Genomic DNA, 24,246 nt, shown 5'->3' on the forward strand with positions numbered 1-24,246 from the left:
TTAATCACTCGAGTCTAAACTCGTTTACTCTTTGGACAAATGGTATTGATGAACACCAAGGATACACTCACACCTACCCCCTTTACCCTCAGTGAGCAGTAGTTGGGTGTGTGATTACACCTGTTCTCCATGGCATGATATATTGCATAACAGATCCCATCAAATTATGTCTCTCTCTCTCTCTCCATGACAACAAATGAGAGATAGTCTCCACTCCGGCCACATGTGAGATTCTTGCACAGTGCGTGTTGGCTGATGCTCAGTTTCCATTGCAGATTTTAATAAAAGAAGAAGAAAGGAATACACAGGATGTTTCTGGCAGTGAAAATGTGCAAAGAGGACATTCCCTCTAAATCCATAATACAAAGAGAGTATAGTCCATAACACACATTTTTTTTTTTTTTTTGCTTCAATAGACAGTTGTTGAATTTCAAAATACCTAATTGGAAGAAATTCCATTCTCTATTATAAAATAAAATTATATATTGGAATTCTACCTTTTCAATTCTAAAATCCATTGATGTAATTTCCAAGTGCTGTTCGGTTTCATGTACATCTTCAGCCATATTTTCACCAAACGGGGTACTATAAATTAAACCTACTCAAGTGAATTATCTGCACTTGATGGATTATCTTTAAATAGTACGAACAGTATTCTGCATGAAACATGATATTTCATCCCTAATTTCTTTTTTTCTTATAACCACAAATCAATCAAATAATTGAAAGCTACAGTGCATACATACTCGATGTAGATGGTCCTTTTGACTCCTGTTTCTTTTTTGCTTTTTTTTTTTTGGTGGTTTTGCTGTTTTCTTGATAAAGAAAATTTTATAACATACATCTGAAAGTATACTCCCAGAAAAGCAAACTCTGAGATCTTGGGAAACAAATATCATTAGACGCCAAAATATAGAATTAGAAAAAAAAAATGGTTTGTTTCAAATTCACAATGGCGATTAAACATCACCTGAACTAAATGTACACTCAACTACAGCATGTACAACATTCTGAAATACAGACATGTATCCCTGTCAAGAGAAAAAAAAAGCCAATTAGGGAAATCTATAGACAAACACTCTTCGCTGTGAACTCCTACAGTACACTCAAATTTCACACTCTCTTCAAGGATCACAGCGAGCATTCTCAGCTATGAGTGCACAGTCCATTGTTTTGTTCAGACAACTTTGGTGGGGAATACAGCAAATATCTCAAGTCAAACTTGCATAAAATTCATTGTAACGCTGGATCTGCACATGATTTCTGACACAATTTAATTTGCAATGCTCCCTGTTATTAAAAAAAAAAAAGAGAGACAGAGAAATGAATACACAATGAGCACATAGTTTGGATACATCTGTGTAAAAATGAAGAGCTGAGATGCACATTTTCAAGATTCCATGGCCTGATGCACCTGCGAGTACAATTTGTAGAAAATATGTTAACAATCTTCTCAAGGTTATCATGTGAGATTTTAGTTGTGCACTTCTTTCAGTCTGTTTCTTCGATGGAGGTAAAGTCGTCAAAACATGAGAAGTATGCAAACAATCACAAAACGAATCCCATGTCAATATTCTGGCATTTGTCAAAACGATTCATTAATATTCTTCATTTATATATATATTTACACACATGACATTATGTTACATACACTAGTGATGATATATAATATGTATGATACTCAAAGATACATCAGAGTATTCCCAGACTAAAATTCCATACAATTCAACATACAAAGTCAGATTCTTTTTCTTCTTTTTTTTTCTGTAAATGTTTCTTTCAACATCCTGTCAACGTCCGCATCCTCAAGGGGGCAAAGCCTTCTATGTACAAAGATCACCAGAGAAAGATGGCTCGATAGCATCACAAATGATTCCGCCCTGTCATAAAGTTCATATTTCACATTTATATGTATTTACAAGATGGGGCTCTACCAGTGCTAGAACTGGCACACATAGTACTAATGTGACCTCAAACTCCACTGCAACGTCATCATTCACTATAAAAAACCTGCTCTAAAAAATATCAGTTCCACACTTAAGAACAAAGGCATTTCTGACATCTGCAAAGGACAGACCGTCTTACACCTAATCTATCAATTTTAAATATATATTCCACTTTGTTCAAGCCAGAACTACACTCTACTAAAATATATTTGACAGAATATATATTGTCATATATCTCTCTTTAAAACATCAGCCAGTGTCCTATCAAGACATCAAACAAAGTGGCCAAAATCCAAACCTTTATCAAGCACATAATGAAACACAGTCTACAAAGTAACAACTACAAAGCTTAGACCCCAGATGAAGTGTCTCTTCGAAAGAACAGTCTGCTTCATCAGTCCCACATTATGGTATGCAAAGCATGCTTGAACAATATGACTGATGAAAAGCACTGATTCAGTGTCCAATTCTATTATAAAATCTAGGTTATTAGGTGCCTAAATTGGAAACAAAAGAGAGATAAAAGAAAGCTCATGCATAGGTGTGAAGTAGTAATATCTAGTAAAGTACTGGGTTAAAAAAAAAAAAATCATGAACATGTTGAAATCCTCACAATAATGCAACAACAGCTGGCTAAACTTGAGTGTGGGTTGTTTCTCAGGCACGTGCACATGGGATTCGGTGGCAGGCAGCTTGCAACGAGACTAATAGATCCCCAACTTCTGGCATTAACAAGGCACTCACAGCAGCAAATCCTGTGGGGATAGTCTCATGATCTCAGTCCTTTTTTTGGAGAAACAATCCTCAGAAGGCTTCCCGTTCATTTAAAAATGATACAAATAAAAAAGACAGCCGCAAGTAAAAATCTGTGTGAATCTAACAGCAGCACAATTTCTTACAGAGTATTCTCTACCCCCTATCCCACCCATTATAAAACAGCATCTTTCATTTTTCATCTGATCAGTTTAAAAGAAAAATGTAACATTATCCCCCTGCTTTGTTTTTGTTTCCAACCCGAATCTCAGCAGTCATTTCAAGGAATCGTGAGACTGGCATGTGGAATGACACCAGGTCCCTTTGGTGTGCATTTCATGAAAGTAACCAGAGATGGACATGTCGATCATGCATCCTGTAAAATGCAACAGAGCTGGCAGTGGGGATGTTGACATCATGCAAAACCGTTCCGGCACAACAAAAAGCACACGGGAGAAAACTGGATATCAACTCAACAGACCACAATCACTGTCTGGTTGACAACTGAATGCACCAAAGCAAGAGTTTTGAGGTATACAAAACTCTGGGCATAGGAGGTGCAAATAAAAAAAAAAAAATTAGAAGGATGGGAATTGAACTCATATTCATCGAAAACCTCCCTTAAGTTTCACGACGAAGACATCCAGAAAACATTTTTTTTTTTTAATCTTTCTTTCTTTCCTGCGCTGGGTGCATCAAACTCACATCAATTCAATATCAGACTGTGGAAAAGTTTCACACGCAGACACATGCGGGAATCCCACACCTTGTGCTGTGTAACACATCACTCAAAATGTGCATGCAGAACTTGCAATGAAAGTGATTTGCTAGCAAATGTTTGAGATCACTTTTTGTGAACACCGCAGGGGGAAAAAACAACTCCCAAAACATACAAAGTTTGTTGGGAGGCAAGGGGGGGAGGGGCAGGGGTATAGGGGCACTGAGGGGGGCCTTTCCTGCACCCTCTCTTGGTCTACCCTACCGGATCAATACCTGCCTGCTCAGACTTAGTCAAATAAAGCTTGCTGTTTCATGAATTTCACACAGGGTTAGCATAAATTGCATTTTCTCAATGACTGCTACAACTGGTGGTTGACAAAAGATCAACTTTGAATGACACTAATGCAGCCACAAAGTTGCCGAGAGTGATAGAAATTGTTTCAGCCTCTCATGAGAGCAGGCCTGAATGAAACAGTTTTGGAAGATAGTCTCCATCCATGTGTTGTCTGGTGCAATGGTACTGCACATTGTCAACATTTGACTCAATTAACTCATGATCTCAAATATTTTGCTCCACTTAAAATCAGTTTGGATGTAATCATGATATCTACTTTAACAGTCATTGTGCCACAAGAGCACAAAACATGAAATGAGTCAACAAAATTTCTTTTCTCATTATTTTGTCCTATGACAACCATGTGATTCTCATTTACATTCAGATCTTGAAACAAGCGTTTGGGACAGTTAGGAATTAATGGCAAAATTGGAAGAAAATGACATCAATCACCTCATTTCTTCTGCTAAAATCTTGCCTTATCAAAGGTCTGCATATGGGTTTATCATTGTTGACACATTGATTGTAGTGAGTGCTTTGGTTCATGGAAATTTTCCACATATACAAGAGAGCCAGCTATGAAACTACTCCCGGCTCACATGAGTATATTCTTTTGTCTCCATTAGGCGTTTGTCTTTGCCGGTGATAGTTTTGGTTTCCTTACAGATTCTGCCCTTTGTTTCTATCCCCAGCCGAGAGGCAATGTATCTGTTTTGTCTTGTGCTGTTTCTCTGAGAGATAGACAGTGTGCCCACAATTTCTAAAAATGTCACCTTTTCCCTCCTGAAATTTGAGGAAATGCTAGTAACCTTGAAACAAATCCATTGAAGACATTGAAGACATTGAAAAATGTCTTTAATGGGTGGATTCTCCAGCAAATTAGTATGCTCCTTTAAGCCAAGGGATCAAATTTCGATTACTCAAGTTTCAGCAGAAAGGGCAATATATTCACACTGTCTGAACACCGACACAGCAGTTCAAACAAGGACATGACAATCCAATTTAAGAAACCAGAGTAAAATTTGATCTCATGCCAAGTCATGCACTAGTCTTCTCATGGGTAATTCTTCATTGATATTAAGGACTGTGAAATTTACCTCCTCTTCTGTATCTTTTTACAAGTGAGATATAAGTCCCAATTTAAAAAAGAGAACAAAATCATGATGCACTGAATTGACTGAATGAGAATTGAACATAACCGATGGATTCCTCACATTTTGGATAAGCCCTTTGTATATCATGTATGATGTCTCCCTTGAAACCTACTGCCCGTTTCTCTGGTCAAGTTTGCTAATCTCCTATTGATGATGAATGCTGGTGTTGCAGATATGCCAACATTCTGCGAATTTCATATCCCACCTTCGACCAGTATGTGCTGTTTTGATATAGGGTTCAAAAGCTGTCCAGCCAATGCACGCATGATATGTTCCAAAACCCCCCACGTTTTGGCAATCATGGTAAAAAGTGACGAATGCACAGAGCAAATATACTCTGGTAATGGCGTGATAAACTCTTCCATTACATCATCTCACACCCGTGCCTCTGTGATCTAAAGGATCGTCTGTGGCGAGGTCCATTGTGCAGATGGAGTGAAGAGAATTTGATAGCTCACTCTCTGACAGAGTCAAGGTTTTGCATGTTTTCATTTCCAGTTACAGCCAACTACTTACTGCATTCAGAGTGATAAGCACAGACGGCTCTAGGTTATGCCCTTGGATCTTGTTGCCCACTCAACTCTGTCACCGTCTCAGAGGTTGCAACGATCTTGTTTCCACTCCCCATCCTAGATACTCAGCCTATTCAATAGCAAGGTCTTCTCTGTTCAAATTAAGCCAGGTGACAACCAAAGGGATACAGAAATGTGGGACACATTTTTTTTTAGTTGTAATGATACAAGATTTTGTCTCATTCCCACATTTTTATGGATGTAGATGGATGGAAGAAGAGACATCGCATCTTGAAGCTGCATTCTGAAAGTTCCTCAAGTGTGGCACAAATGGACGTACCATTCCTGATTGTCTCAGCCAAGATGACATCACGCAGCAACACATACGCCTTGCTCTAGACACCTGCACACTCAGCCAAACCCAACTGGAATAAGGCTACATTTTCAGGAAATGCATAAACCCCTTGGAATCTGGCTAAAGACGAGACAGCCATCATGTCCAGGGGCTTGATGGTCTTATAACCACAAACATTTCAGAACGACCATCAAGAACTTATCTTTACGCTCAACTAAACTTCTAGGGTGATGCAACCAGGCTGATAATTGAAAGCTTTTCCCCTTCTTTCACAACTGACTTATCCCTTTGGCATTTTTTTCATTCATTCAGCAGGCAGCTTGTGAGGAAGTTAGAGAGGCTTGTTGGATGGATGAATACTGGAATGGTTGTCATGGGACCGGCGTCTGGTCCAAAATCACACCGTCTCCTCCCACACACTCCACACTCCATCCTCATCTTTGGTCTTTGTCCTTGAGAGTCCGGTAGTCACAGGCGCTCCATCGCTGGAACGGCGCAGTAACTTCTGACCACCTATACCCATCAGCTGCCTATTGGACCTGGATGTCTTCAGTTTTTCCTCTCCTCCGCCGCCGCTGCCAACTCCTCCTCCTCCTCCTCCTCTGACTCCTCCTTCGCTCATCCCTCCTCCAATCCCAAACAAGGTGTTCTGAAGCTCAATGAGCTGCTCGATGTTGCCATGGTGACTGAGCAGGGACTCCAGGAGATCAGCATCATCCACGGGTGATGCGGGCAAGGTGGGGCTACGCTGGTGGGAGATGCTGCTCTCGTGAGTCGAGCTGTGTGCAAGGAAAGAGGCAAATCTAGTTGTTATATGTATTAAATAATAGCAGTATTTGTGTGAACTTCTTTCTTTTAAATGCACCGGAAAAAAAAAAAGAAATCAGTACAATCTTAAAATATGCAGTGAAGAGGAAATTTGTGTGCACGGAATACAAAACCATCATTTTCATGCACACTCTGTCTAGCTCCTTATTACAAACTGCTGTCAAACTTAAGATGAAGCATGATGTATATGCCAAACATTTCGCGAGGTTTTTATTTTCGTGAATTTCGCGAGTCAGGTGCTAGAGTTCACGAAATTAAAGACACACGAAAATTATGACTCTGATCCCGATATGAATGTGACGCAAACACACGTACACGTATACATTTCTCCGTTCAGTACCTCATGCCTGCCTACCTGGAAGTGGTGCTGGTCAGCTGAGATTGCTTTGAAGGCTTGCTGGACTTGGGTGTTATGCGGCGTGGGATCATCGATCGGCCATTTCGCTGTGAATCTGGTCACACAAGAAAAGCACAAATATTTTTGAGATGTTCATGTTGCTATTGCTTCTTTTTTTTTACCACTTACTTTGAATATAGACAATTCATTTGAAACAAAATACAGGTGAGTTTACAACTCACCCAATCTTCTGAGACATCAATATAGAATAAACATAGCAATTTACACAGAAATAACACTGAAAACATCAAGCAGGCCCTTTGTTTTGTATGTCTGCTGGTACAAAAAATCAGATAGTTATTCCTGTCGTTATCCACTGCAAGACAACTTTACAAACTTTTAGTTGTAATACTTGATAAAATCAATGTTTCTGTCACTCCATTTGTCAAGATGTAATCAGACAAAATAACTTTACAGAAGATAAGATAAGATAATAATCAATCACATCTATATTTTCTGCTATTCCTCAAGAAAGAAATTTGGAGAGGGGGTTGGAGCAAGTGAGCTATCACTGCTTGTCTCAGCTGCTGCCTTGTTGCTGGTCTTGCTCCGGTCCAAACTCTTGCTCCTACGGTGCTTCTTCACGTTGTTCGGTTTGTCGCCCTCTATGGCAGGGGCACTGATGCCTCGGAAACCAGAGAAGTACTCTTCGGCTTCTGTGTCAGAAATAGAAAATAGGATTTTAGGTAAATGTCAATCTAATTGTCAATCTAATTGTCCAGTACTTACCATGTCTCTCTCGTCCCAAGTGTACCTGGTAATGCTACAGTAATATGATGGCAGGGCTCTCTGGTAGAAAAGTGTCAACACTGAAAAGGCTACCCTGGATGAAGAAGACCATTTTATTAAGATTAACACTATTAACATTGTCATTATGATTGATGAATTTGGAATAGTTTGGCAGTCCCTTCTTTACTCAACTAGCTTTCTTATATGGTGTCATATCTGTCAGAACCTCATCCTAAAGGGCTCCAAAGATAAGATCGCAGCATCATATGTAATAGTAATTCTAGTACTTTCATTGCCATTTCATTGTCATTTCATTTCATCTCATCTAAACTCACACGAGATTTTCCTGCAATAGCCAAGCATCCTCACGATCTGTCACTAGTGCCTACACAACAATCGCTTCAAGGTGAAGTAGATTTCATAAACTTTTTCCCAATCACATGCACATAAGACAAGCTCTGAAATGCCAATATATGCTACTCAACACCAAGAGATGATCAAAAACAAAAAAACAAAACAAAATTACGAAAAATTACGAAAAATATTGCCAACATCAATACTGTAAAACCAGACACATTTGCAGCATAAACTTTCGCAAATTGGAGCAGATAGCCTTTTTCGCTACATGAAACTTTTATGTATTGCCACTGGCATTTGATGCAGTGTGTCGACAGAAACTTTCGTGTGCATTTTACTTTCATGAATCTTGGGCTCCTTGTAAAATTCGCGAAAGTCTCACACTCACAACAATTTTTGGTTTCACAGTACTCTGATTTTGAAAACAGAACTATCACTCTACACTTGTAAATCATCTCTAAATCATACAAACCAACAGACCTTCATCACTGAGCGGACAGCCGGGGAGGAAAGCTCTGTGGAGGAGGACATAGAGGGCAGTGCTCGCTGCCATGTTCTGCTGCTGGATGAGTGAGGGCGAGGCAGAGGGGCTGGTCCGGTGGAAGGTGTCCTCTATGTGGGGCGCCAGACTGTAGTTCCACAGAAGGCACAGCCACCTGAAACAAGTCACATGGGGAAATTTAGCTTTACTCTTCCTAAAGTTTGATATGTTTGTTTTTTTTTTTTTTGTGTGTGTGTGGATCAGTTGATAAAGCTTCCCAATTAATATAACAATTCATTATTTTTTCTTCTGTTTCTTCTGAATTCTGTTTATCCTGTGTATTTTCCTTTTGGGGGGTAGGGGTAGGGGTGGGTAGTGCTGCAATGGTACTATATCTGAGAAACATTCAGTTTGCCATTCATTCAGCTCATCAACTTACTAACTCCTGCTAGTCAGAACACCATCTTTCTTCTTTTCATTTTTTCCTCTCATGTTTCAAGTCTTCACTCTGATGGATGCTAAAATACTTATGCATGTGTACACCAAACCTCTATGTTTCATTCGTATCCAACATGTGTCTTATGCTTTACAAGATTTGATGACATCAAAATTGAACTTGCACTTATTGACAATAAGAATGATTAAGTAATCCTGCTAATAATCCTGCTAATCTCCATCAGGCCATCCATGAGCTTAGACAATGAGCATCACTAACTGTGCACTTTACTGTTGTGCCATTTACTACTAAAAAAAAAAGAAAAGACTGGTTAGTTTTTGAAGCCAAGTTTCAGAATGCAGGCAAATTTCTATCTTTTGCACCAATCTTAGAGTTGTAATAGTTCAATAATACACACACTAACATGGTTTGAAAACTTTAAAAGGAAAGCTGACACACATGCTAATTCCATTAATTGTTCCCTTAGACACAAACTCTAAAAACACGGAAAACCTACATATCCTATACTCTTCCTTCCATGTGTACAAATAAAATCCAAAACAGAGGTCTACTTGTATAAAGTAATTCATGCTTCTCGCCTGTATGAAACAGAAAACATAGATACGTTTAGTGATCTACTCCAGGAAAAGTCGCATAAATGTCTGCTATATATGCCATATATTTAGTAAGTCTAATTTTTCATGAATCGGGACTTCCTGACAATTTAATGAGCGGTCAAATTTGGGATCATGGAGTACAGTAATGAATGGAGAAACATACACATTCATATCACAATCATGTCTGGATCAATGCTAATATTTTTCTTGTGTGTTAAATTCCTACGAAATGTATGGCATATTTAGTATTTCATGTGACAGTAGTATATGTGAGCGTGTGTGTGTGTGTGTGTGTGTGTGTGTGTGTGTGTGTGTGTGTGTGTGTGTGAGGAGTTGGTGGTGGGGGGGGGGGGGAAGTCTACCTCAGCACAGATGCAGGGGCATCTCCATCCACAGGACAGGCAAAGAACTGCTTGGGTCCCGTGGCAAACTCCGGCATCGACAGCTTGGCCAGCGCCTCGTTGAGTCTACGCCAGATGCCGCACATCCACACCAGCACCCGCAGCGCGCTGCTGTCAGAAGAGGGCGCCACACCGTCCCGTTCGTGGACCAGCCGACGGAGGACAACTCTCTGGAGGATGCTGCGGAACGGCTCCTGGTCCCAGCCAACCCGGATCCAACGGAAGTGCTGCTGGACCGTCAGGTCTGTGCCAGGACTGCGGGCAATAAAGCACAAGATTTATTACTACAGTTAGAAGGGTCTTTATGCTACTAATCATTATGATAATGTTAATATCAATAGCTACTAATAATCATTGATATTTTTAGAGTGCCTTTTCCAATGGATACAAAGCACTAAATGATCATAGATGACGCTATCATCCACTCATAAAAACCTAAACAAAAGCTGGACAAAAGTAGATCACTAGTGAGAAGTTTATTGTGATGCATATTGTGAAAAAGTTCAGAACAATTTTCCTAACTTATAATTTTAGGCAGATTCCCAAAACACACCCCAATCCCAAGCACAGAAAGACCCTTCAAGTAATTAATTTAAAAAAAATCAGAGATATACAGGCCTACTGACAATCATGTCATATTTGATGGACAGTTAAGCAGATGGCTGCAAAGGGCATCAAAAACACACATGGCACATCGGAAGTACAGGGGTGTGCAGTACATGCACTGTAGCACTTACTACCTTCTCGCTGTAAAATGACAGCTTACACATAGAGCTGGAATCAGAGTTAGGTGAAACACTACTGCAAGTTATGAAAGCTTTGGTGTACATGTAGTTTATTTCCCTATAAAACTACCAGCATAAGTAGGCAAAGTTACGTATTTAATCCTCAGACTTCTAATAGGCACAGTTAATTCTGTAAACAAACTACCAGCATATTTGGGTAAGTAAATCTGAAACTATTGAGATTTATCCCAAGACTTCAACTGTACTGATTTGTATAGCCGTTGTATGTCTTGTGTCTTTGTAGTTGAATTGGCATGTCTACACCTTTGTAGTCTTTAGTTTATTGCTCATGAGTTGGTGATTCATCCAGTCTTCTATATCAGTCATGTAAGGGGGGGGGGGGAGGATTTGGATAGTTGGAGCTACATTGTAGTGACGAGAACAAGCTCCCAATAAAATCTCCCTGAAACTTACACTGCGTCTACATCATGAATACTTTGTGAGACTGTGCTTTTAGCTCAATGTCAGAGCACAACTGTATCTTATTACAGCAGGGCCATACAGCCTTCATGGAACAGGACAGGATAGCAATAAATTCTCACCCGACTCCGTCTACCGTGCCAATGATAATGCAGTTCTCTTGCAGACAGAAGGTGGCGCTGTTTAGTGCCAGCAGCCTTGCGGCACGCTGATTGGATCGCGTCTCCAGCAAGGGTAGGAGGTCGCCAAAGAGGGCAGCCACACCCACCCGATCCACCCCGTCTATCACCAGGATGTGCACTGCCTTGCCTGAGGCAGCTGGGAGCCTGCCTGCTATTGTTTGGATCAGGAATCCTGCAAAACACACATGATATATAACTAAGTCTATCAACACCATTGTGAGAATATCTACATTATTTAACAATAACAATGATAACAGCAGAATACAAGATAAAAAGTATGACAATCCATGACAGTAGTAATTGATATTGAACACTTTAAGATTGTCTGCAGACACATATCTTTTTTTAGACGACTGCACTTAGGCACACACTGAGTCATTCGATGAGATTTATTGCAGATCTTTCCTCCCTCTCAATTCTCAGAAACAGTTTCCCATCTTCCCATTCACTAAGTACATCGCACTTTCTCCTCATACTATCAGAGTTGAATCATACCATGACGGATCCCCATCGGACTAGCACTGGCTTTGAGTCTCTGTGAGAGACGAGAGACTGGAGAGATTGATGCCGACTTACCTTTGGTGAGAAGGAGCTCGCACAGATCCTGGTGAGTGAACGCGGCATTGAGGGACACGTAAGACCTGTCTGATTCCATTTGATGGTACTTGTTCTTGGCCTGCCGAATGTGAGAGAATACGAGGCAGCGAGTCACAATTAACTTCATCACGATGACAGCGCAGAATATTCTGTGATACTCAATACACCCTCGCATAGTTTGAGACTTGGCAAACATCCAGTACCACCCACAACCCCAGCTTGTGGTGCCCATTGAAAAGAAGATAAAAGTATGTCATACATGATCATCACAATCATCATAATCATCTTCAGCTTCATAATCATGACCATTCCCAAGTCATCACAGATATTCACTTATACAAGTATAACACTGGATCATTGTCTAAAAGCTGCTGCCATAAACTTGTTCATATTACTATTTGCTGACTATGCAGGATTCACGAATATACGCTGGAATCTATACAATCAGAACAGAAGGCTGTTACGATTGTGCATTCACATGGCTCATTGGTAACTGCACAATGATTACAGGAGTTTTAACAAGGTGACACTTTGTAGAAATTACTGAAAATTGGCATAGAATAGAAAACACAGAAGAGAATTAATTCAGAAGAAACAAAATACTAAATGAGCAGTAGAGAATAATCACAAAGACAAAGACTGAAACAGAAACATATATATCAAAACTTGAACATGTTCTCTACTTTTCTTCTGACTTGAATTGCGACCTAATAAGGTCATAATTTTTCAGAGATCAGGAAAAAACGCACACATTCTAAACACCACGTTCAAACAAAATATACATCTCTTCTCACAATACGTCTTCTCTTCCACATCAATTTTCAGGATTTTGCAGTAATCGTAACAAATACAGTTTAAGTCTTGTTGTTCATCTGTTACACCTTAACAACTAGCTCGTGGATTTTTTTGATTGTTTTCATCTCCAGCTTACCTGGATGAATTCTGCAAGTTTGACGGCAAGTCTCGACTTGCCCGAGCCAGGAGCTCCATAGAAGAGAACACTCTTGTACTGTTCAATCTGTGAAAGGGTGTGAAAACAAAATGAAGCAGGATGCCATATAGAAATCAAATGAGATGAATCTTGGTTGCCAGTCCTTAAAGTGACAGTCCAATCTATGATTAAGTTGACGTTCATATAAAGGGTAAAACTAATTCATTACATTAAAATCAGGTCACAGATGGTAAAAATTATTGAATTTCAACAAATATCTAGTAACTTTCTAAACAATATCATCACAAGTGGCAAAATAAGAATAAATATAAATATTCTGCACATTTACATGTAGGTAGGAAGCTCAATAATGTATTAAAATATTTTTGAAAAAAGCACCACATGATACATGCAGGATTAGGGTTTGTTTTTCTAAATCAATCTTGAACAGCTCTCTGTAGCCAATTTCAACAGAAACTTACAATTCTGACGTAATTCTGGAGCATCTGTACAGGCAAGAAGGACTCAAAGGCCAGCTGGTCAAGACGGCCATTTTGGTTGCCATGGAGCTTGAGGACAATGTCAGAGGTCAGATTGAAGAGTTCATGAGGAGCCATGGAGGGGTTCTCACCCACAGACCAGTGTAGATTGCCTACATAGGTGAACAGAATCAAGGAGAGATTAACATCTTTATCATCATCACTATCATCATTACCACTAACTTCGTTGCCATGGGCATCATCATCATCATCACTGATCACCATCACAGCAATCACTTCCACAGACATCTGACATGATCATCATAGTCACTGACACAGTAATCAATTTGATATCAACATCACCATTCTCATCACCACCATTTTCACCATCATCATCATCATCATCATCATCATCATCATGAACAACATCATCATAATTGTCATTGCTGCAGTCACAGCCATCAGATCTCATGATTTCAAAGAATGTGATCCACAAAATATTGCACAAGAGTATGATTACTGAACAGAAGCACATGTATTTCCTACTAACTTATTACCTACCACAGTGGGACATCGAATTTCACAACATGCAGTGACATCAACTTTATGATTCAACAATGACATTACGCTTAGGGTGAACAATGAAGAAGAGTTGTTTCCTAATGAACAATGAGTTCCTAAACAAATGCCAGTTGTCTTCTGGACATTAACAATTCTTTAGTAAAAACAAAATAAAGGGTTTACATGCTACTTCTTCAAGACACACAGCCTCAGAAAGGCACACTTCGCCAAAAAAAAAAAGACAAGTGGAAAGAGAAGTGACTTGGACAGGATATCTGACAGATACTAGTGCCCTTGGGGTGTCAAATACAGTTCTTGAAGATATCCTCTGTATGAAAGCCAAAAACATGTCACATCTACTCATGATCTCCTTCATTCTTTAAAATCTTGATTCAAACAAGTAGAGCAATAGCTCATCCCCAACTACTACAACAGTGGGATGATATAAGAAAACATCAGTCATAATAGGACAGATGCAAACTGTTTTCAATTTTGGTCTCTCGCAGGAGTACTATGACCTGCAATTGCTTGAATCTGGGTCAAAAAATATGGGAGACTGTAAAGGCATGTGACATGCACCTGGCTTCCATACAACTGAAATCTTCATAAACTTCTCGTACATGGCATCATCATTGCACTTGCTTTTTAAGATGTGCTGTAACAGTTACTCCTAGCATTTAACTGCAGCAGTGAATAATGACTTTAAGTTTGTTGTGCTTGTACAGAAGCAGAAGTTCACAATTTCTGCATTCTTTCAGAAAAAACCTAAAGCTGCTGTGCTGTGAGTTATAGTAATTCTGAGGACTTTAAAAAAAGGCTTCTTGGAGCCCCATGAGCAAGAGGAACAACAAAGAGTTATCAATATACAAATAACATTCATCACTCCAGTCTGTCAAAAAAGTAGAGAGCCATAATTTGTCACATGGTTGGCAGAACACAATCAAATTCTCATACAGAAATTGAGTTAATGACCACCGTGTCACTGCTACCAGAAAAAGAGCCAACAGTTTAAATCATCTCAATTTATCCTGCTGAAAGAAAGATGAGGCTTTAAAGGTAATTTTGACAATATCCAGCTGGACTTGAATCCATCAAATGAGATATTTGTACACGGGTTCAAGCTTAGCCTTTCAGTGACCAGGGTATGCATGATAACAGCAAGGAGTGTAAAGCAACATACCTGCCACGTAGCTCTGTATACTGTGGACTCCTAGCCCAAGGCTAAAGCTGTCAGGGCCCTCATCTGACAACCTGTCTCCGTTGGGGCTCGGGAGGTCCTCGTCAACTTCTGGCATCTGAAAAAGAGTGAGGTTGACAGACTACATCAAACTCAAACCTTCTGCAAGATGGATACAGTGCTCATGCAATAATCGGGAACCACTACAGTGGGAGCCTAGCTTTAAAGGTATTAGCCCACATTTGCAAACCCACAAAAATCAAAACTGCATAAAACAGGTCCAATATGACTTCAAGTACAAGTTATAACAGTAACATACCTCACCTGTTGCTCTTTGTCTATACCATTCGATAAAAGAGAGAAAATCATCTTTTTAAAATCAATTTTCAAACCGGGTCAACCCGACCCAAAATCGAATTACGAGCGCGGGCTAGCTACATACATGTAACTTACACATGTATCGCATGCATGTAGTACGTACGTGGACCGGAGCTAGCGAGCGTTATACGCATGCATACGGTGCATTTTCATTTATTTTTATGAAAGTAATGGACTAATTGGAACGAAATTTTGCACAGGTGTTACTGCAATCATACCCAAACTCCATGCTAACTATGAGACCAATTGCTGCAGGTTTACAAATGTGGGCTAATACCTTTAACTAGAGAAAAAAATTGTTTTTCAACTACTCTCAATTCACTGGGGGCCACTGTACTATTGATATCAGATCAGAAGTTATGACTTTCAAAGATCCACAACTGTTTGTGTAAGAGATTTGTTTTGGTGATACATAACAGATGACAAAAAAAAAAAAGCAGTCTTGCAAAATCTACAAGTGTTCATCACATTAACTGCTAATGTGCATCAATTGTCTTTGTTGAATATGTAAAAAATGCTTTTAGTCACATGTACATGCAACAGTTCTTAAAAAGTACACACACACACGCACACACACACACACACACACACACACACACACAAGCATGCGCACACGTATTCTCATGTCTTTAACAATAATGATCTTAAAAAATATTGAAGTGCTTTTTGAAATATAAACGGAAGATGAACAGCAGCAAAGATCATCCAAATATAATTCTATAGCAGAGCGACAATAAATTGATAACAAGTCAGGTCAGAGTCATACCTTACAGCTATTGGCTAACAATGAGCCAATGGACTGGTCAAAAGCTGCCCATGTCATCCCCGCCAGGACAGAGAGCTGACCAATCACAAACTGGTTGGACTGGTCCTTCTGACCCAGCAGGTGAGGCGAGAGGTCATTGGAAGGCGTTGAACTCTTGCTGGCGTCTAGGATAACACGGATCGTCTTCCCTTCAGCTGTGCAGAGGATGCATAGGAAACAGATGAAAAGAAAAAAAAAAATTAATAATCATTGGTACAGTAGCTGGTGATATCAATACCTTGTGTACTCAGGAAAACTTCGGTGTTGAACTCATAAGGACAGGGTACAATCCAGCTTTACACACATCCAAGCAAGCAATACACCACAGTGGTTAATGCCAGACCATACTCCGCAATGTTTGCAACATGAAAAAGATGAGGTTCATTTTGTTATTAAGTGGCATGTGGATATCAATTTTGACACTTACTTTTGGATACAACAACAACAACAAAAATCGTCTGACACATACTTCAAATTCTTTCCTCCAAATCACCACAATACGCCTAATCTAATCTCTGCACTTCAGATTTTGTGGATCACGCTGAATTGACTCAATGTTGAGCTGAAGTCAGCATAAAGCCCCGCTCCTAGAACAGAGCTGGGATATATCCGTATCCCTTCAGGATGTACCTGTATCCCCCGGTTCCGATGCATCATGTGGGGAAGGCACTACCTCCAACGCATCCGGGATGGCATTTTGAAAATCCCCCCAACAAGAAATCATCAATTAGGATTGCTGAGATCACTGGAAACCACAGGATTCTCTCTGACACAGACTCTGCTGCTACATGCCCCAGGTTTGTGAGACATCGTCTTCACACCCCAACCCTAAACCCCCTCCCTTCAATTTGACAGATATTGCTCTATCTTCTTCCTCTGTCAATGCCATCACCACAGGGCAAAATTGAAGGATGGGTTATAGAAGTGCCTTGATGAGATCCATCAACTACCATGACATTGCTTGACAGAATTTGTTGCAATATATAAGTGAGGCTTTGCTGTTGGTGACTATCCACCATCTTTATTTTTTCAAACCGCTATCAATACAAGTTCCATCCTACCTCAGTCCCTAAAACAGCATATCATACCAAAACAACTCTTTTAGGTATAGGACATCAAATGAAATTAGTGAGAGAAACTCATCACATTAACATCTTATCCACATATTCACTGCATACAAACACAAAACGGTGTGACCGCGTTAAGAAAATATGTGTAACACAGAATCCAAAATATGACATTTCTTTTGACGCCAAATGCTACGGATTGCATCATATGACAATGATATATCATCTTATCACCGTTTTCATCTGTGCTTTAACTATACCTGTGTATGAACTGCACCCCCATAGTTCTCGCCAGTTTATCCACAAAAGCATGACAACACTGGGACTTGTGACAACTTTGAATACACCTGCATGTCAGATCTTTTCAATACATCTAGTATCAGTTTGGAGTTAGTCAAGTGTTAGTTACTATGGCCATGAATATGGATGCCATGCAGTGTCTAGGAGAAAATGGAAACTGAAAAGCAGCTTGCCACTCTGCTGCCCTAAATTCTAGGGCTACCATTTGACATGCACTGCCCCAATACACTCTAAACTATTACCTTGTGCACTTCTGACAATAAACACTATCAGGATGAGCTCCAGTACACACAGACTGTCTTTGTGAGTGTACATTTGGCTGTTATGTGTATCAAACTGCATCCCTTATATCAAGGCTATTCCCCTCAGCTAAAAGGTGCAGTTAACACACCAGTGAATACAGAATAACTTATAATGGAAGTATGTGTGAACGAGGGCAAGATAATTAACACCCCACATCCACTTGTGAGAAAGACGTTCACACTTGTAAATGCACACCTGCCATACAGCTGCATGACATATATTTGTATTCAATACTGGAAGCATGCAATCAAGACTTTACACTCTCACCCTCTTGTACATACATGTACATAGAGACATACTACACACACTGTGGCAAATGTTTTCATAGTTGGAATGTTTAAAAATAGCTTGAATTCATTATGATATCTCCTCTTTAATAGTGTCATTATTATCTGTAGAAACGTGCATTCGCAAGTGAGACACCAAAACAAAACAAAACCTCAGTAAGTTTATCAGCTGTTTAACTAATTACAAAGTAATTGTTTATGGAAAGAGGAAAAAACAGAAACAATATGAATGTGGATAATTAGAAGAGTAGGTATCAGTGACCAGGCAGTATCAGCAGCCAATGGGGGGATTAACAGGGAGGAAATTGACAGCGACAATTTGGTGAGCCGGGGTTTAAAGGAAACATCACGCAACCTCCCACACCAGACCAGTGCAGGGACATCTAGCGGGTCACTGACGGGCAGTTGTGGCACCAGCACAAAGTCACGGCATATTTGTGGATTGTCACAAAATATCTTTGCGATCGACGAGAGATCACTCGGATTATCAGCCTGACACTTCTGTGCTCACATGGACTCCCCCCTCCCTTAGTGGACATCTGCCCTCTATCCCCCCAGCTGCACGAGACTGCAAGAATGTATATGGAGCTCATCCTATTGCTAGTTTCCTTCCCACTTACTAAGCCCTAAAGTCCAGCCTTCACGGCTGAAATCCAGTGCTAATAACGTTGTTAAAAAAAAAAAAAATCAGGGTGATTATTAGCTATGAAGAGGACACTGAGCTTCACCTGGAAAAGGTGGAGGGGATGAGGGTACAAGCAGTGCTAAAGTTATATCTCGGATATACCTCTGAAATATTGAAAACTTAACATTCTGTGATATAACTTTTGTTTCCTTACATACATGTATCAAGTCTCTTTTGGGTTGAGCTGTATTTTAGTCTAGGAATTCAATCATGTACAATATTGATCATTTAAACATATTATATTATTCATGAGCATTCTTTTCTTCAGGCCAAGACAAATCATTTGTGCATGTTCACAAGGAAAAAGAACATAATTTTCTGCAGGACCAAAAATAAATGAAATGCCATTAAGATGTTCCAAATTCTGATGTAAGTGTTCTGGGTTGAAGAGCTCTTCATAATTTCCTACGAGATTGATACTGCACTGCCTGTAATTTGCCTGATATGTGAGGCTTTCATTTTCAGCAAATTCATAAACACAGCCCACAATCTCATTGTGACATAACAAAGAAACAATACTTACTGATACTGCTGAGGTATTCTTTGCACGAGTCAGTCGCAACGTTGTGAGGAGTGCGCCCTCGTCTGTCCGGCACAGTCAGGTGGACTCCGCCGTACTGATAGAGGGCTACGAGCATCTCCTGTCAACAAACAAAACAGTAATAACATGATGAAATGTGAGTAAATGGTTTTATTCGCCCAGGGTAGTCTCTTCAAAGAACCCACTGTTCTATCCCTGGCCCCTGCCATTGCCATTACCCCAGCATTACTAGGTTTACACTTGTATACACCAGGGTATCAAAGGATATTGATGCCATCTTGTGTGAGATTGTACTGTTGGAGAGGTATAAGCATGAGAGAGCTGTACCTGCCACAGAGCCTTTTACAGACTTTGGTTTGAAATTTCCTCTGTTAACTTATGTTTCATCTCAATTTCACTCTCGGGTAGTAGCAGCGAATCAGCAAGCTAATCATTTACTCAGGCTTCACTTGGCATGCCGATCTTATGCAAGTGATTATCTTAGTTCACAATGCAGAATCTCCTTTTATGAAAGAAAATAAGTACCTCTGTGCAACTAAGTGCAACTAAATAATAATGGAAGATGCCGTGACAATCTGTTAGTTCAGACTGGTCAATCGATACACAGCTGGTCAAGTACCATACCAAACACGAATGATGTAAATATGTATGCCTTGAGAATTATTCATCAATGCGTGCTTCAGCATGAAGAGGCAGATCCATTTCTGAAAAGGTAAAGCGGCTGACACTAGACGATCACACATTCACCCCTTGCCTCACCTTTCTCCATGGTAATGGACTATCTTGAGTAAGTTGGCAAGAATGGAAGATATACACCTTAGCCACGAAGCCTGACAAAAGGTTAACAGCTGTACCAGCTTGCAGGGAATCGAATCTAAGATCTCCTATGTAATGGTCCAGAGCCTTAACCAGTATACATGTGTACATCAAATGCTCTCATTGACAGGAACAGCAAGTTAGACACAGCAGAAGTGTTAATGGTACTTCTCCGGTCAATCTAGAATGACATGAATGAAACTTGCTGAATCAATGAAACAGAAATTCCTAAATACATGAACTACCACTTTCACAATAAAGGGATCTATATACAGTTTATTACTGCAATCATAACAGTAATGACAACTTTTGATACCTTTTTTCCACTGACAAGAAAAAATATGCTGCATCCATTACAAACTGACAATTTAATGATGGCAATGTATCACAGCACTTGCTAACATGTAGCATCAGCAAGAATTCACCATCATTTATGATATGGAATTGAGTGCAAAAATCTCTACGTATAAATCAAAAACTGGCAGGAATTTTCAAATTAGGTCTCATACGGCTTCATTTCCCCTTGCTTGCATAGCTAGCTGTCATGTTCACTTTATCTGCCTGCACAGAACTTGTCACGTGGTATCTTTTCCTCCTCCCACTGAACTGACGGACTCTGTCTCAGCCCTATGCCAAGTGTCAGTATCAAACTATCCTTTCTGGAATGAAACCAAGCACACACAGTAGGCATTGGGGCCGAGTTAATGGATGTTGGATTGAAGTTGATGACATGTTGTTTATACCTTTCGGGCTGCATCAACTCTCAAATCCATCCCTGAGGGTCCTCTGTAGCGAGCTACTGCAGGTCATGGATCAAGGTTGAGGGGGAGAATTTGGAGACAAATTTGGCAATGAAATTACGGGGGTGGAGCGGAGAAAAAAAAAGAAGAGGAGGGGGAGCAAATATTTGGGAGACAAATTTGAAGATTGACAATTTGATTTGGAGGGGATGGATATCAATGGGGCAAATATGTGAGGCATCGTTCTGTTGACAAGACGTTGTTCTGTTTCGAAGGTGGAATAAACGGAGCATAGTCAACTCTTGAACATCTAGGGTATTGGGGGTAAATTCCTGCAGCTTTTACAGCCATCTGCCCAAGATTTGACTACATGTCTTGGAGTTCACAGATATTGCAGGAGCATTTTACGACTGAGATAGTCGATTCAAGAAAACTGGGATTGTGCAGTGAGACAGCAAGATCTGATTAATGCTAACTACTTAGACTGTGGAAGGCTGGATAGCAGTGAAGGATGAAAAGGGGGTGGGGGGTTTCAGTGGCCAAGCCGTTGACAAGACAACGAGAAGCCAGCTGGATATTCCGAGCATCCAGGAACCACGGGGAGACAGCTTCGTTGCAGGAAGAGCCAGATTCGGGGGCAGGAAGAGTCCTAATTGATAGAAAATCATGCCTGTCGTTGGAGATGCTCGCGCACCGGAGCCCGGCTAAGACTTGCTAAATATAACACCATAAATGCTTTCGGCTCAAGTACTTCTCATACGCATCAAACACGCATCCTCCATTTGACACAGAGGAGAAACTGCTCGACTCAAGCAAATTCCCAGAGTCTTGGAGAAGCACGACTTGGAACAGAGACCAAGGATTGATTCTTTGGAGGTAGCCTTAAACATTGTAAATCCCACAAATGATTGGAGGGGTTATGACCTACCCCTATTCTTGCACATATGTACTCTTGGATTACAATAGCTTGCACAAGTGTGGTATTTACTTTGGATTTCTTCCTTGTCACTGTGACAAACAAACAGATAGGACACTGTTTTACTTCTCACTTGCATTGTAAATTTGGGGGAATTATGTTGTAAACAAGACTTTTATTCAGCTTTTAATTAAGCTGCCATGAATTGAAATGCATGCTAAAAAACTTGCTTTCATGCGTCAATGCTACGAAGGAGCATCTGGTGTAAGAGTAATATTTACAGGACGTCAAACCACTGCAAATCAGATACATACTGATGTACACTTCAAAACATATTCAGAAGGCAATAATCAATCTGAGGATCGAAAAACGGGTAACTTATTTAGCATGCTAAATCAAATGTCTGAAAAAATCTTGTGTTTATCTCAAACCCACATATCTTTATTTCTGATGTAGAAAAAAAAAATCCACCATACTGTATATACAGTACAGGGTAAATCATAAAAACACATGAGTTGGCAGCTCTGAGTCTGGAGATCCCTTTGTAGCAAAAGCAGCAAAAATACCATATTCCCTTATACATCCACCTGCACATTTTGTGAGTTTCACGACAAGTTTTTTTTTTCCCGTTTCAGTAAGTTTCGTATCCTCCTTGCTACTTCTCCGCCGCATAAAAATTTCCTTCATAGATGACAATGGCATGTGACTTTTAGATGTTGCCGAACTAGGATAAACAAAGATCAACGAGTTCCACCCCAAGGGGGAAGGGGTGCCCCACCTTCTGTCCGGTGGATGCCAGGATGTGAGCCAGGGTCCACCCGTCGTGATCCATGGCATTGAGGAGGTCTGAGGAGACGGGAGGCTGGTGGGTCGTCTCCTGGTTGATCTGGGATAGCATCTGGATGTCTGTCTGCTCGCTGCTCGGCAGGTGGAACAGCAGCGTGTGCAGGCAGCTCATCTGGCCGTAACGGGCCGCCGCATGGAACGGCGTCCAGCCAATCTGCAAAGGCAGAGGAAATGTAGTCAAGATTGCTGTCAGTCTATACAGCTCTAATTCCCACTCTTTCTTCTCTCTCTCTCTTTTTTTTTTTTCATTCTTCTTTTGTTTTTTGAGGCCATCCATTATTTTCTACCAACACGCAAGACACAATTGTTGCATTCGCATTCTGTCTTGATTTAAGACCTGATCTACTACGAATGTGCAATTGCATTAACAACACCTACACAACTCTGTGCAGCTTTTCCTTTTAGATGGAATTGGAAGAAAACACAACAATTAATCAATCATCTTCAGCTAACAGGTAGATAACTTACAGTATACAAAAAAACTGTCTCCATTGCTACTAAATGAAACATTGACAGACAATTACAGAAAGCATAAATTTTAAGTCTAGCAGTCTCAAAATCCTGAAAGTATGCAAAGTCACAGAGAAAGAGTTGGTGCGAGGTGTGTACAATGAAGCCTCAATTTCAAAATCTAACCCAAGTAAAACTTGCTCTGAACAGAAACTCAAATGTGACAGCTACAGATTTAGAAAGATATTACAGAAATCTGACAAATGACATGAAAGTGGGGACTAAAAATTAGCGCGTAATCAAGACATGGCATACTATGCTTACCCTAAATACTATCTTGACAGTGACAGGCAATGCTCTCTTTTGGGGTAAATCTGTTCGCATTTCTAACAAACCACTCTAATGTCATTTACTGAATCTACCCTACAAAGATTATAAGCCACAGGCACTGCTCTCTCTTTATGTAAAATGCACGACGGCGCAGACATGGTGATAATCATAAATTGTGTGTTTTAAGTGAGCTGCAACCTAAGACAGTAAAATTCTATTTTTTTTTGTTTTTTGTTTTTTTGTTTTTTGTTTTTTGCTCAGGACAGTCACTACATAAAGGCCAGTGTTGTCCAGGTGAGATCTTGGTTTGCTCTCCTGGTGTCTTACGTTTGTGATGCAGTCTCGAGTGGCACCGTTGTCCAGTAGGGTTCTGACACAGGAGGTGTGGCCACTGGCCGCTGCCCAGTGGATGGGCTGCCACCCCTGGGAGTCGCTGCACAGGGGGGTGGAACCATGCTCAAGCAGAAACCTCACGCACCTAAAGGTCAATAAATGCAAGAGAGACCAAAAGGATGAGATTAACATCAACATTGATTTCAATGATATTATGATATTTCAATGATTTTGATATTGCTCTGTCCAGTGATATGTATTGTACTTTGCTGCTATTTGAAATACAAGAAATAATTT

The 24,246-nt window shown here is 40.2% G+C and overlaps 1 protein-coding gene across 1 annotated transcript in view; it reads right to left on the reverse strand.

Annotated features, from left to right (window-relative positions):
• Positions 1-3,964: 3,964 nt before the first annotated feature.
• LOC139724112 (uncharacterized) overlaps positions 3,965-24,246 on the reverse strand; it is a 121,606-nt gene continuing 101,324 nt past the window's right edge. The window contains exons 8-22 of the mRNA XM_071635314.1: positions 23,944-24,094; positions 22,769-22,990; positions 19,501-19,618; positions 16,297-16,490; positions 15,156-15,270; positions 13,418-13,587; positions 12,936-13,022; positions 11,984-12,083; positions 11,348-11,579; positions 9,982-10,275; positions 8,566-8,741; positions 7,512-7,655; positions 7,435-7,464; positions 6,958-7,057; positions 3,965-6,553 (exon numbers count right to left, since the gene is read on the reverse strand). Of these exons, the coding sequence (XP_071491415.1) occupies positions 6,172-6,553; positions 6,958-7,057; positions 7,435-7,464; positions 7,512-7,655; positions 8,566-8,741; positions 9,982-10,275; positions 11,348-11,579; positions 11,984-12,083; positions 12,936-13,022; positions 13,418-13,587; positions 15,156-15,270; positions 16,297-16,490; positions 19,501-19,618; positions 22,769-22,990; positions 23,944-24,094 (2,515 nt within the window). The 3' untranslated portion in view covers positions 3,965-6,171. The remainder of the gene's footprint in view (positions 6,554-6,957; positions 7,058-7,434; positions 7,465-7,511; positions 7,656-8,565; positions 8,742-9,981; positions 10,276-11,347; positions 11,580-11,983; positions 12,084-12,935; positions 13,023-13,417; positions 13,588-15,155; positions 15,271-16,296; positions 16,491-19,500; positions 19,619-22,768; positions 22,991-23,943; positions 24,095-24,246) is intronic.

Source organism: Diadema antillarum, unplaced genomic scaffold, assembly GCF_040938485.1.
Source record: "Diadema antillarum isolate AM-2024a unplaced genomic scaffold, OU_Dant_1.0 scf00000207, whole genome shotgun sequence".
Taxonomy (NCBI): domain Eukaryota; kingdom Metazoa; phylum Echinodermata; class Echinoidea; order Diadematoida; family Diadematidae; genus Diadema; species Diadema antillarum.